The sequence below is a fragment of the Hevea brasiliensis genome, chromosome 14, assembly GCF_030052815.1.
Source record: "Hevea brasiliensis isolate MT/VB/25A 57/8 chromosome 14, ASM3005281v1, whole genome shotgun sequence".
Classification (NCBI taxonomy): domain Eukaryota; kingdom Viridiplantae; phylum Streptophyta; class Magnoliopsida; order Malpighiales; family Euphorbiaceae; genus Hevea; species Hevea brasiliensis.
Window position 1 is genome coordinate 16,893,433 of NC_079506.1, and position 15,208 is coordinate 16,908,640.

The following is a 15,208-nucleotide window of genomic DNA, read 5'->3' on the forward strand; positions in this document are numbered from 1 at the left end:
CAGTAACTTCATAATTCCGTATATAAAGAATACATGAAATGACAAGCCACTAAAAATTAAATATATAGATCAACACAATTATCAGGAAAAAAAAAAAAACTGTTTGATAATTTTATTTTTATCCATTTTCATATTTGTAGGACTTTTTTTTATATATTCAATTTTTATTAGCTTACCATTTAATTTAGGACTGCCTATTGTATTATAAAATTTCTCATGATTCTAAAGGTGCCGCTGAGCTAGTTTTTGCATGGAAAATTTTCTGATTTCGTTCCTTTAGAAAAATACTAGAACTTGGAATTTTTATGCCCTTGGCTCTTCATTATAAATAAAATGTTTATGTACTTTAAAATGCATAAAACTCCTTTATTTTTATACTTTAGAACCAAAAAAGAAAACATAGCCAAAATAAGAACTGGTTATGCTTTTTTTATTGTAATTATTTTGTTCGGGGAATATATAAGTATAAAATTTTCACATCAGAAAAAGATAAGATGAGTGAAAGACATATAAATGAAAATGACCCATAAACTTATTACCTTAGGGTTTTGGATTAAATGTGATATCAACCACATGAGTGTATTCTTTTATAAGGTCATCAAAAAATATTCTTTCATTAGTCTAAACAAAAATTTTCCCTCACTTCTTTTTTATGCTTGTCATACGAGATCTTGATTTCCTATTCCACAACAATATAGGCGATGCTAGATTAAATCTTGTATTATTAAAAGATTTAATTTTTGTATTTTAAATAAAAATATTTTTAAAATCCTTCTGTCAATTGTTCTGTTATTATGCCATAATATATTTTGTTTCAAGTATGTATTACTTTGTTTCTGGCTATCTAGAATCCCAAATTTGTGTAATCATTTTTTTGATTTTGTATTTCATACTAGGCTTTTTCTGTGCGTTGCGCCAGTATAATCATTATCAACATATTATATAACTAATAAAGATGTTTCTTATATTTATATTTAATTTATTTGATATGTTCTAAAAAATATTTATAAAAACAACCGTGAAATTATTAAGAAAATAAATACAAAGAATTAATACAAATTGAAAATAAAAATAAAGTATAAAGATAAGATGCCAATGACATGTATGTAAATAAATTCTTATAAAACTAAGATTACATTAGTAATATTTGTGTAAACTGTTTTTAATTTTCTTCTAGTGCCTTGGTATTAATAAAATATCATTTGATAGGTCTTAGAGAAAATATTGGTTGGACATTATATTTTCTATTTGCATTAAGAGATGGCTAATTCGATTTTTTATATGTGATATTGCTTTATATAATTTTTATCTATCATTATTAATTTTTCAAGTATTAATTAAATTGTAACTATCTATCGTCATAATTTTTTTATTATAATCAAATAAATACATTATTTTATTTGTAGTAGACAATGAAAAAGTAACTTTGATTTATATAATTTAAAACTAAAAACTCTTAGTTTTCTTATTATTAATTAAATTATAACTATTATCACAAATTTTTTAAATGAACGAGGGAGATAAAAAGCCTTAGAAAGTAAAAGAATGATAGACTGTTGTTATTAAACTTTGATGTGGCTCTCCTATTATGCCAAGTGGTATTAATATAGAAAGCCATATAGCAGTTTAGCATCAAACTATTTTAGAGCTCAGCTTTACTATATTTATTATATAGATTTGATGATTTACTGCATGTTTTATCTTATGGTGTTGTTTTTACGAAAATAAAAACTACTAAAATATATCCATATTTTTAAAGAAAAGTAATTTGAGATGGGTGGCTAATACCTAATTCCACCTTTTTGCCTAGTGCTCGAACTTAACTTATGTTATGAAAGATCAATGCTTATTCTTTTGCGTTAAAATAGAAGTAATGTAATTCTATATTTTTGGTTTTTCTTTGTTTTTCGATTGAAATATAAGAAGTGGGGATTTTAAAATCTTTTTCACTCAAAAGCATAATGTTTTGGAATGTTATCATAAGAAGGCTTATTGAATAAAAAAAATTCAAATGTTTGCGTTAATTTATGATTTTATCTAAACGTTTCAACTTTGGATTAATTATTCAATTTTTTTTAATTTTGAAGAAATTTTGCATAAATTAAAATTCAATTTAGAAAGAATTTTAATTTTGCTCATGAAAATTTTGTGAAATTATATTCAAGAGTGTTCTATTAAATATTTATAAACATATGGCTAAATGTAATATTGTTTTTCAATTTTACTTAAAATTTATTCAAAATTGAATAGTTTGAATAATTGGTCGAAAATTAAAATGTTTAGACAAAATCACAAATTGACACAAAGTTTAAGATTTTGCAATCCAATTTCCTTATGAGAACGTCAACCCCATTTGCGACAATGATTTCATATATTTAAATAGGATTATTTTGGATTACTCATTAAGCCGCTGTATATAAAAGATTTTGAGTCAAATTTAAAAAATTTATATCATTTTGAATCAAAATGTTACATTTTTTTAAAGAAATAATTTTATTCATTTTAGTTGTGTCAAATTTTGATTGATTGAGTGAATCCAAATAAATTAATTTTAGATAGAATCTCACCAATCATTGAGTTGATGCTTTTCTGAGTCATTTAAGTTCAAAAAGTAAACTCAGTTCCTTATTTGCTAAGCCAATTTAGGTAGAATTAAAGGAACCTATCAATGAACTTTAATTTAATAGCAAGCTTAGTAAGGGAGGTCCTTTGGATCTCATAGTGATTGTGGACATGCGTGTATACTTATGAGGATTAGTGCACACCTTGATAAAATTATCATGACTTTATTAAGAAGCCTATCCTACTTGAGTTTCTACCTTCAATTGAAAAAAAAAAAAAAGCGGCAAAATATTGAGAGGTGAACCGGTGTGCGTGAGTCCATGGTGAAAAAAAATCCAGTGGATCTATTTTTCAGTAGGTTGATTCTTGGAAATCTCACATCAGTTTTGTATATTGAAAAAAAAAGGGAAAAAAAAGAAAAGAACTGTGCGAGTCTGGCGACTGCCTTATGTACCAAATTCTGTGTCATATTCACACCCAAAATCAACTAAATAAGCTAGATCAACATTGTCTATGGAAGATAAACTCGGAACACAATATATCTTGTATAGCCGAAACAACAAGCACAGAAAATACAAGCCTAGAACAGAACCAACGCTCGCTACAATTTAGGCATATACACACAGACACACATACACACACATATATATCTCACTACAATTTAGGCATATAAACACACACATATATACATATATACCAGACACTCATAAAGAAATAAATGATGCTGGGAAATGCCAACAACTAGATGAAGTCATCATCGTGAAATCAAACATTGAAAGATGCATGGGATAATTGTTTAAGGACTAGTAGCTGACTGAAGAGGTTTGGTGTCCTTGGGTATTGTGGGAATAGCAGGGAATGTGGGCTTTGGCAACTCAGGCAAGTGGGGAAAAGTTGGCAGTTCAGGTTTTGGTAATTCAGGCAATTTGGGCACTTCAGGCTTGGGCAACTCAGGCAATTCAGGTTTTGGAAGAGTGGGAATTTCAGGTTTAGGCAAGGTTGGAAGTTCAGGTAATGATGGAAGCTCAAACTTAGGAAGTGGTGGCAGCTCAGGTAATTCAGGCTTGGGAAGCTCAGGCAATATTACCTCTAGAAGATGTCGTGCATCTACATTGATTGACAGAGTGACGAGTGAGAGCAGAAAGATGAAACGTGGGGAAGGAAGATTTTCCATAATTTGGAGACAAGATCAGCCGGCTGCAAAATGAGTAGTAATTAAGTTTTTCCTTTCACTTCTATTGCGTGTGTTGATTTTCACTTGTGTTGAGCTTTTATAGAAGTGGGAAGTGAAGAATAGAGAAGCTTCATGGGTGATTTGGTGGGAAAAGTTGTGTCTTGGTGGTTCAACTTCCCACCTGTGATACTTCTTCCTTATAAAGCCTTTCTATATTTATTTCTTTCAATATGCAGTATAGGGGTTAGTTGCAGGGGATCACAGCCAAAAGACTAATTATTAGCTAAAGTAATGTTCTTACAATCAATCAGTCTCAGAAGTCAAAACATATGTCAGGTGTAAGCAGTTATACCTGTATTATAATTCACCCTTTGCTTGTTCTAGCATCAAAGGATGAGACTCTGAGGAACGATTTTTCTTTAAGTGAATTAAAATATTCAATGAAGAAAGCCTCATGTATGCTTATTCTCACCAACATCTGCATAGTGGGCCCACTAATTGTAAATAATTCTTGTATTCAAGAATATTATAACAGTCACGCAAATTTAAATCACACACGCAATCGTATAATCACACAGTATAAAAAACGTAATTCAATCATAATGTTTACGTTAACAAGCAAAATATAATCACTCAGAACTCTAAAAAAAAGTGGAGAGGAATACTCAAAGGAAAGACATTAGCAATATCATTTTGATAATCGTTCCAGCATTATTGTGTCCTACCATCTTTCTGTTCAAAATTTTCATGTTAAGACATTTGCTGAAAAGGGAAAGCATCAACCGATGTTCAGTTGTTAAAATTTCTAAAATTGTTATCCAACTTTTTCCTTCGTTAAGAAACATCTATACATACAGTGAAACATAAGCCAAAAAGTCAAGATGGTTGAATAATCTATTGCAAAATCATTGTAACATTAATTTTCAAAACATTTAACATTTAAAATATGTTGGTGGACTCCAGTGCTAGGTCCAATACTAACATGTGTAGTTAATGTTGGAGATGCCTCATCCAAGAAGTCGAAAAAAGATAAAAATTATCTCCAATAAAGTTGAGAAGATGTTGCCAACAACTTCTATATGTTTTTTGGATTTTCTTTTATGTTTTTTACTTTTAAATTTATAATTCTCAGTAGATTATTGGAAGAAAGTATAGACCATTCAGTCTCATTATATGCCTCTATATTTTTCTCTCTGAAACAGCCAACAATTAATAATATTGCTCAAGAAAGAAGAATTCTACAAAAATAGAATCAAGAAAAAGATTTTGAACATAAAATTTTTAATAAATTAATCAAGAAACAAATCACACTTTACATCCTCTTATCCATTCCCCTCCTTGATAATTCTGCTAAAATCTCCGCATAATTTCACAATTTCAAGCCATTCACAATTTCTTTGCTGAAGACTTAACAGAAGTAATAGTTTGTTGCCGAGAAAGAAGTAGTCTCTCTAATACTCTTTATGGTACAAACTCTTCCATCCCATGTCTATTGTAGGTGAGTCGTTCTGAAAATTGAAATTTTACGAAGAAGAAGAAGAAGAAGAAGAAGAGTCAGACCATGAGGCTAAACAATTGGAGAACCCATTTGATACATTCTTGTCCGCTTATCTTATAGGAACCACTGTCTAAAGTTGCCTTCTTTTGTCATGGTTTTGAGCTTTTCATCAAAAAAATATTTGTAACATATGAAAGCTGAAGGGCTGGGAGAGTTTATACTTTATACCTAATAAAGGACTATTAAGGGAGAGAAGACAAACAGTTAAAACTGAAACAGAAGAATGAGTAAAACAAAGAGCAAAAGAGAGCCACAATTGAAACCAAAGCATAGGAATGATGGAGATAAGGATCCACTTTATAATATTTATATAGGTATAATTATGCCTATATATCTTGAACTCTAGTTTAAAATATTATAATTTAAAGCTAGTTTCATGTATAAATATATATTTTTAAAATAAAAAATATATAGTTCATTCTAATTAATATGTGCATTTTATTTTACATTTGCTTTGTAAATTGAAATAAATTTATGTTTATATTTTATTTTATTTTTGAATACACAGATTTATTTGACTTGATTCAAAAAATAATTAAGTTAATTTCAATCAATAAAAATAATTTTTAGTGTAAAATATCTATTAAAAATAAATATAAGATATATTTTACATAATAAATATATTTTATATAATAAATAAAAAATATTTAAATATAAAATTTAAATTAATCTACTATTTTATCAATCAAATAAAATTTCATAAACTATATTATAATTTACTAATAATTTTTTTAAATTGAATTTAACCATTTAATTATGATTACAACAAATTATAAAGGTTAGACTATAATACAAAAGAATTTATTATAATCGTGAATTCGCACAAATATTTAGAAATTTTTCATCCATTAAACCTTTTATATTTCATCCAAACTTATGAAAGATCAATGCTTATTCTTTTGGGTTAAAATAGAAGTAATGTAATTCTAAATTTTTGGTTTTTCTTTATTTTTCTATTAAAATAAAAGTGGCGATTTTAATATCTTTTGTGTACTCAAAAGCATAATTTTTTGGAATTTTATTATGAGAACTACAATCCTCTTTGCGACGATTAATTTCACAAATATATTCAGATCAAATCATTTCGGATTAATCATTAAATCGCTTTACATGAAAATTTTCAAATCAAATTTAAATAAATTTATGAATTATGCATCATTATTAATTTTCTAAAAAAAAAATAATTTTATTTATTTTAATTTTATGCCAAAATTCAGAGTATTTGGATAAATCCAAATAAATCAATTCCAGAGAGAATCATAGGAGTCAAGTCATTAATTTGAAGCTTAATTTTGCAAGTCAATTGGGTTCAAATGAAAGGGTTGAATGCAAATTTAAGAGAGTTCGCTTTTTTTTAACAGAAAAAGAAAAAAACAGTGCGAGTATGGCTATTGCCTTCTGCACCAAATTCTGTGTGTATGTGAGTATTAAGTGCTTCAATCATGAAATGTTTAGTTAGATAGATCATATTCATGCCCAAAATCAAATAAATAAGCTAGATCAACATTGTATATATATATAGAAGATAAACTCGGAATATATATCATGTATAGCTGAAACAAGTACAGAAAATACAAGCCTGGAACAGAACCAACACTCACTACAATTTAAGTATATATGAATCAGACACTGATAAAGAAATAAATGATGCTGAGAAATACGAACAACTAGATGAAGTCATCATATCTGTGGGACAATTGTTTACGGACTAGTAGTTGACTGAAGAGGTTTGGTGTCCTTGTGAATTGTGGGAATAGCAGGGAATGTGGGCTTTGGCAACTCAGGCAAGCGGGGAAAAGTTGGCAGTTCAGGTTTTGGTAATTCAGGCAATTTGGGCACTTCAGGCTTGGGCAACTCAGGCAATTCGGGTTTTGGAAGAGTGGGAATTTCAGGTTTAGGCAAGGTTGGAACTTCAGGTAATGGTGGAAGCTCAACCTTAGGAAGTGATGGCAGCTCAGGTAATTCAGGTTTAGGAAGCTCAGGCAATGTTGCCTCTAGAAGATGTCGTGCATCTACGTTGATTGACAGAGTGATGAGTGAGAGCAGAAAGATGAAACATGGGGAAGGAAGATTTGCCATAATATGGAGACAAGATCAGCCAGCTGCAAAATGAGTAGCAATTAAGTTTCTATTGTCACTTCTGTTGTGTGTTGATTTTCACTTGTGTTGAGCATTTATAGAAGTGGGAAGTGGAGAATATAGAAAGCTTCATGGGTAATTTGGTGGGAGAACTTTTGTCTTGGTAGTTCAACTTCCCACCTATGATGCTTCTTCCTCATAAAGCTATTCTATATTTCTTTATGCAGCATAGGGATTAGTTACAGGGAATCACAGCTAAAAGACTAATTATTAGCTAAAATAAGGTTCTTACTTGTAATCAGTTTCAGAAGTTAGAACACATGTCAAGTGTAAGCAGTTTTACCTATTTTATAATTCACCTCTTGCTTGTTATAGCTTCAAAAGATGAGATTCTGAAGAATGATTTTTCTTTAGGTAAATTAAAATATTCAAAGAAGAAAGCCTCAAGTATGCTTATCCTCACCAGCATCTGCATAGTTGGCCAACCTCAATGAAGAAAGCCTCAATTAATAATAAAATATAGCAAAAACAGAGAAATAAGATGCATTAAAATTAAATATAGATATATATTAATTTTATTTAAATTTTTATATTAAGTATTAATAAACTAAAAAGTCATATATTAATTAATAGTATTAATAAAATAAATAAACTTTATTTAATATGCACATATTAATTATTATTAATGATAAAAATTTACATTTTTTATCATTGTAATTCATAAATATCGATGTATATTAACTTTATTTAAATTTTTATATTAAATATTAAAAAAATTAAAAAATCACATATTAATTAGTGATAATAATTAGACTAATAAATTTTATCGAGTATACATATACATGAAAGCCATTAAAATGAGAATAAAATTTATTCTCCTAAAAAGCCATATATTAACATAGAGCAATTTTATTCTAGATTGAGACCAAGAATCAAAAAATTACAATTATAAGCAACTCTCTCCGACCAATCTCAGATAGGAACAATGCAACACTCCTAAACCAGATTCACACTGAAAATTCCAATAAAAAGATGAATATATGCAGTTCTAATCATTAAGGACTAGGAGTTGAATGGAAGGTGTTGAAGTCCTTAGGAATAGTTAGTATATATGACCTTAGGTAGGTCAGGCAAATGAGGAAGGGATGGAATTGAGGCAGTTCTAGCACTTTAGGTTCTGGCAATTCAGGTTTGGCAAAGTTGGGATTTCAGGAAAAGGTGGCAACTCAGGCAGCTCAGGCTTTGGATGCACAGGTATCTCACGCAATGTAATTTCTAGAAGTTGGCGAGCCTCCACCAGAATTGTCTGGCTGTTCATCAATGACATATAGAAAAACAAAAATGGTAATATAGAGGATTGGAAGTGTTGATAAGCCATAGTTGATCGAGATAGCAATGTGTTGGGGAGAAATGAAGGTTCCAGCAACTTCAGAATATTGATTTTGTCTTCTGCTTAGGTTTTCAACTATTCATTTGAGGTGGAAAATAGAAGACTTCACCTATGGTGCTATCAGAAACATTTGGTATCCCAAATCTTTCCTTCAATCTTCTCTCGATCATCTGAATGATTCCAATTAGATACTTCCACAATCGTGATTTTGTTCAACTAGGTGATTAATTGTTCCTGAAATTGGGGATATCAGTAATGGCAAAAATTAAGCTTTGCTGTGTTCATCTTCAGTCAGATAATAGCTGCGCCAGATGCACACTGAAATTCTCTTTGCTATGAGAATCTCACAAATATATTCAGATCAGATCATTTACGAGTTACGCATCATTTTGGATCAAAATGTTAATTTTTTTTCGGAAAAATTAATTTTAATCAAGTAAATTTTATGTCAGAATTCAGATTGCATGGGTCAATTCAAATAAATCAATTTTAGATAGAATCATACGAGTCATTGATTTTGAAGCTTAATTTTGCGAGTCATTCGAGTTCAAATTAGATTTTGGGTTGAATGTGAATTTAAGCATGAAAGGAGATTGATAAGAGAACTCAGTTCATGTAAGTGAACTGAAGGTAGAACTAAAGGATTGAAACTATGACCGTTGAGTTTTAATTAAATGGTATTGGAGTCGTTTTCATAATCGCAAGTGCTTGAATTCAAGTAACAGTGCGAGTCTGGCTATTGCCTTCTGAACCAAGTTCTGTGTGTCTGTGTGAGTGTTAGGTGCTTCAATCATGAAATGTTTAGTTTGATAGATCATATACATACCCAAAATCAAATAAATAAGCTAGATTAACATTGTATATAGAAGATAAACTCGGAACATATATAGTGTGTAGCTGAAACAAGAAGTACAGAAAATACAGGCCTGGAACAGAACCAACACTCGCTACAATTTAAGCATATATGAATCAGACTCTGATAAAGAACAACTAGATGAAGTCATCACCGTGAAATCAAACATTGAAACATATATGGGATAATTGTTTAAGGACTAGTACTTGACTGAAGAGGTTTTGTGTCCTTCGGAATTGTGGGTATAGCAGGGAATGTGGGCTTTGGCAACTCAGGCAAGTGGGGAAAAGTTGGCAGTTCAGGCTTTGGTAATTCAGGCAATTTGGGCACTTCAGGCTTGGGCAACTCAGGCAATTCAGGTTTTGGAAGTGTGGGAATTTCAGGTTTAGGCAAGATTGGGACTCCAGGAAATTGTGGAAGCTCAACCTTAGGAAGTGGTGGCAGCTCAGGTAATTCAGGCTTAGGAAGCTCAGGCAATGTTGCCTCTAGAAGATGCCGCGCATCCACATTGATTGACAGAGAGATAAGTGAAAACAGAATGATAAAGCATTGAGAGGGAAGATTAGCCATAATTTGGAGACAAGATCAACCAGCTGCAAAATGAGTAGCAATTAAGTTTCTCTTTTCACTTCTGTTTTGTGTGTTGATTTTCACTTGTGTTGAGCACTTATAGAAGTGGAAAGTGGAGAACAGAGAAGCTTCATGGATGATTTGGTGGGAAAACTTGTGCCTTGGTAGTTCAACTTCCCACCTATGATGCTTCTTCCTTACAAAGCTTTTCTTTCTATATGCAGTATAGGGACTAGTTGCAGGGGATCATAGCTAAAAGACTAATTATCAGCTAAAATAAGGTTCTTACTTGTGATCAGTCACAGAAGTCAGAACACATGTCAAGTGTAAGCAGTTTTACGTATTTTATAATTCACCTCTTGCTAGTTCCAGCTTCAGAAGATGAGATTCGGAAGAATGATTCTTCTTTAGGTACATTAAAATATTCAAAGAAGAAAGCCTCAGGTATGCTTATTCTCACCAATATCTGCATAGTTGGGCCAACCTACCCTCAAATTTGACATATTTTTCATTTCTTGCATACTCAGTATTTTCAATATCCACACCACACAATGAATATGAGTTGAAATTTTAGCAGTTCAGAAAAATTAAATTCATTTTAGCAGGTCCAACACAAGCTGAAAGTTACTGATCTTTAGAATTGAATCTGCCTCAATGTATGCTCTTTCTGATGTCTTACAACATAACCTTTATGGAATAAGGAGCTAAACCTGAAACAATCTCAAATTTCTCTCCCCATTTGGAAAAATTTCACTGTTTCTTTTTGCAATCTAATTTCTTACAGCCTCCATTCCTACATCATAATCATATTAATGGGAAGTCGAAAATTCGTAATATATGATTAAGCACTAAGAACCGAGGAGTTTACTTTATCTTTGATGTAAGATAAACGAATATGGTGTGAATGTGAAATTCTGTGTTCAAAAAATGGAAAGCAGTTTAGAACCAAGGCAACTCCACTGCATTACGGCAGGATTATACAACAATTAGCAGGATCTGACAGTGAAACTACTTGGAGATAAATACCAGCAGTTCTCTGACCACTCTCAGAATAGCAACAATGTAAACAACAATGCAACACTCCTACACCAGATGCACACTGAAATTTCCAATAAAAAGATAAATATATTAAGGTATAATCGTTTTAAGGACCAGTAGTTGAATGCAAGGGGTTGAAATCCTTAGAAATAGTCGGTATGGCAGGTAATGTGGTCTTAGGCAGGTCCGGCAAATAAGGGATGGCAATTCAGACAGTTCTAGCATTTAGGCTCTAGCAAATCTGGCAATTCAGGTTTTGGCAAAGTTGGGATTTCAGGAAAAGGCGGAAACTCGGGCAGTTCAGGCTTTGGAAGCTCAGGTATCTCAGGCAATGTAATTTCTAGAAGTTGGCGAGCCTCTACCAGAATTTTCTAGCTGCTCATCAAGACATACAACTCAACTCAACTAAACCTTTATCCCAAACATTTGGGATCGGCTCTCCACTCTAAATGATTTTGAGTTAAATCATCAGAAATGTGTAATGCTTCTAGGTCATGTTGTACTAGTCTCCTCCAAGTCAATTTTGGTCTACCCCTTTTCCTCTTTCTATCCTCTAACCTAACGTGCTTTACTTGTCTAACTGGAGCCTCCGTACGTCTACGCTTCACATGACCAAACCACCTTAATCTCCCTTCTCTCAACTTATCATCAATTGGCACCACTCCTACCTTTTTTCTAATACTCTCATTACGGACTTTATCTAGTCTAGTATGGCCACTCATCTACCTTAACATTCTCATCTCCACAACTCTTATCTTAGACGCATACGACTCCTTCAGTGCCCAACACTCACTACCGTATAACATAGCCGGTCGTATGGCTGTACGGTAAAATTTTCCTTTCAAATTATTGGGAATCTTGCGATCACATAAAACTCCCATGGCACGTCTCCACTTCAACCATCTAGCTTTAATCCTATGACTAATATCCTCCTCACATCCCCCATCTACTTGAAGGATTGAGCCGAGATATTTAAAGTGATTACTTTGGGACAGTATCACTCCATCCAAACTAACTCCTTCCCTATCACCAGTTTGGCCTTCACTGAACTTGCAATACATGTATTCTATCTTCGTTCTACTTAACTTAAAGCCCTTTAACTCTAGAGTACTTCTCCAAAGCTCTAGTTTTCTATTGACTCCTTCTCGCGTCTCATCTATCAGAACAATATCATCCGCAAACATCATGCATCAAGGAATACTCTCTTATATATGTTTCGTCAATTCATCTAAAACTAATATAAAAAGGTAAGGGCTTATAGCTGATCCTTGGTGTAATTTAATTGAGATCGAAAAATCTCTTGTGTCCCCTCCCACTGTGTGCACAATAGTAGTTGCTCCTTCATACATATCTTTCAACACTTGTATGTACCTAATAGACACCATCTTTTGTTCTAACACACTCCATAAGACATCTCTTGGAACACTATCATAAGCCTTCTCCAAATCAATAAAAATCATATGTAGATCTTTCTTCACATCTCTATATTTTTCCATCAAGCTTCTAATGAGAAAGATCGCTTCCATAGTTGAACGACCGGGCATGAAGCCAAATTGATTGAGAGAGATAGAAGTATCATAACGTAGTCGATGCCCCACAACTCTCTCTCACAATTTCATAATTCCCCTATAGTTTGAGCAACTCTGTATGTCTCCCTTATTTTTAAAAATAGGTACTAAAATATTCTTCCTCCATTCATCAGGCATTTTCTTTGAGTTTAGAATCTTATTAAATAATTTAGTTAACTATGTCACTCCCATATCTCCCAAACACTTCAATTGGTGTTCCATAGGGTCCACAGGCTTTACCCACTTTCATTCTCTTAAGTGCTTCCTTTACTTCTAAAGATCTAATCCTTCTAGTATAATTCACATTCTTTTCTATTGTTCTATAGTTTATATTCACGCTATTATCATTTTGACTATTATTAAAGAGATCATTAAAATAATTTCTCCATCTTTCTTTAATGTCCTCATCTTTCATCAACACTTTTCCTTCTTTATTCTTAATGCACCTAACTTGATTGAGATCTTGACATTTCCTTTCTCTCCTCCTTGCTAATCTATAAATATCTTTCTCCCCTTCTTTATGTTATGGAAAGTCTATCACTATATTATTTCTCTGTATATTTTGTATTTTATATTCCTATTTAGGATTTCTTATTTAGGATTTCTTACTAATTAGTAGAACACAATTATAGGAATCAATTGTATATATATACCCATGTATAGATTAATTGAAATTAAGGAGAATCATCTCTTTCTACATGATATCAGAGCAAGTCATCTATTTAAGGCGACTATTTGTTCTCACCACCCAGCTTAGGAGAGACCTTGGCCGCCGACCGGCCATTTCGACTACAATCAACATCTTCGGCGTCGCCTCAACCCCCTCATTCCACCACTATGTGTTGTTGTCTGATCCAGTACACCATTAAAGGACTTCTGAGTTTTGGCTCTCAGATCCTATTTCGGTATTTGCTTGATTTGTGATTTTGGGTTATTTTGCTGCAGTAAGTACTTTGGATTAGCGTTTTGGTTAGTTTTCTTTGTCTTAACAAATGGCAAACAATAAGAATGTTATTTCTAATATGATTCCGGTGATGACTAAGATCACGAAACACAAACTTAATTGTTCGAATTACCTAAAGTGGAGTAAGATTGTTAGGGTTTATTTGCATAACATTGATAAGGATGATCACCTTACTAAAGATCCACATACGGATGATACACGATAAACTTGGCTAAGGGAGGATGCTCGGTTATTTTTGTAGCTTCGGAACTCGATTTACAGTGAGGTAATTAGTTTAATTAATCACTGTGAATTTGTTAAGGAATTGATGGATTACTTAGATTTTCTGTATTCTAGTAAAGAAAATATCTCCCGTATTTATGATATTTGTAAGGCATTCTATCGTGTTGAGAAAGAGGATAAGTCGCTCACGGCTTATTTTATGGATTTTAAATGGGTATATGAGGAACTTAATGTATTATTGCCTTTTAGTTCTGATGTGAAAGTTCAGCAGACCCAACGAGAGCAACTGGCTGTTGTGAGTTTTCTTACAGGCCTTCCTTCAGAGTATGAGACTGCTAAATCTCATATTCTCTCCAGTTCTGAGATTTTCTCTTTGCATGAAACGTTCACACGGGTCCTTTGTACAAAGCGTGCCCAATCTTCACAGCCTGCCATTAGTGCTCTTATTAGCCATAATCCAAATGGACAACAGGGTAATAGAAGAGGAAGTAGAGGAGGAATTACAGACAACAGAAGTAATCAGTGTAATTGAGAGGCTAGTTCTAATCAAGACTCAAGAGGAGTCATTTGTTATTGTTACCATGAACCTGGCCATACAAAATATAATTTTTCGCAACTTCAGAGGAAAAATCAGCAATCACAGATGGCAAATATGGCAGCAAAGGATTCTACAGTATCTTCCTCTGAGAAAACTATTTTGGTATTTGCAGAGGATTTTGTACAGTTTTCCCAGTATCAGGCATCTCTAAAGCCTACCAGTTCCCCTGTCACTGTGATCGCTGAGTCAGGTAACTCCACTACATGCCTTGTCTCTTCCTCATCCAAATGGGTTATTGATTCTGGTGTGACAGATTACATGATAAGTAATTCTAATCTTCTATCTGCTTTTCAGTCTAATCTCAATTCCTTTACTGTTACTTTAGTTGATGGTTCTACTTCTTGTGTCATGGGTTCTGGAACTGCGAACCCGACTTCGTCAATTTCTTTATCATCTATTTTGTGTCTGCCAAAATTCTTTTTTAATCTACTTTCTGTTGGTAAACTTACTCGTACCTTAAATTGTTCTATTTCCTTTTTTCTTGACCAATGTTTGTTTCAGGATCTTATGACAAAGCAGACTATTGGTAGAGGATTTGAGTCAGGTGGTCTCTACATTCTGGAAAATTATGTACCATGGTTTCTTGTTTGCTCCAGTACCTTAATATCTCTTGAAGCTCATTGTAGATTGGG

The 15,208-nt window shown here is 32.4% G+C and overlaps 3 protein-coding genes across 3 annotated transcripts; all 3 read right to left on the minus strand.

Moving 5' to 3' along the window:
- Window positions 1-3,358: 3,358 nt before the first annotated feature.
- Window positions 3,359-3,736, minus strand: LOC110649742 (protein PELPK1). Its single transcript, XM_021804442.2, has one exon. It carries the CDS (start codon window positions 3,734-3,736, stop codon window positions 3,359-3,361), a length of 378 nt encoding a protein of 125 aa, XP_021660134.2.
- A 3,073-nt stretch (window positions 3,737-6,809) lies between these two features.
- On the minus strand, window positions 6,810-7,456 carry LOC110649741 (protein PELPK1). The gene has a single exon (XM_021804441.2). The coding sequence runs from the start codon at window positions 7,371-7,373 to the stop codon at window positions 6,996-6,998; it is 378 nt and encodes a 125-aa protein (XP_021660133.2). The 5' UTR covers window positions 7,374-7,456; the 3' UTR covers window positions 6,810-6,995.
- A 2,139-nt stretch (window positions 7,457-9,595) lies between these two features.
- LOC110649743 (protein PELPK1-like) lies at window positions 9,596-10,273 on the minus strand. The gene has a single exon (XM_021804444.2). It carries the CDS (start codon window positions 10,184-10,186, stop codon window positions 9,809-9,811), a length of 378 nt encoding a protein of 125 aa, XP_021660136.2. The 5' UTR covers window positions 10,187-10,273; the 3' UTR covers window positions 9,596-9,808.
- Window positions 10,274-15,208: the final 4,935 nt, after the last annotated feature.

Coding starts and splice junctions, on each gene's coding strand:
- LOC110649741 (XM_021804441.2), bottom strand. CDS start 7,373: ATGGCAAATCTTCCTTCCCCATGTTTCATCTTTCTGCTCTCACTCATC.
- LOC110649743 (XM_021804444.2), bottom strand. CDS start 10,186: ATGGCTAATCTTCCCTCTCAATGCTTTATCATTCTGTTTTCACTTATC.
- LOC110649742 (XM_021804442.2), bottom strand. CDS start 3,736: ATGGAAAATCTTCCTTCCCCACGTTTCATCTTTCTGCTCTCACTCGTC.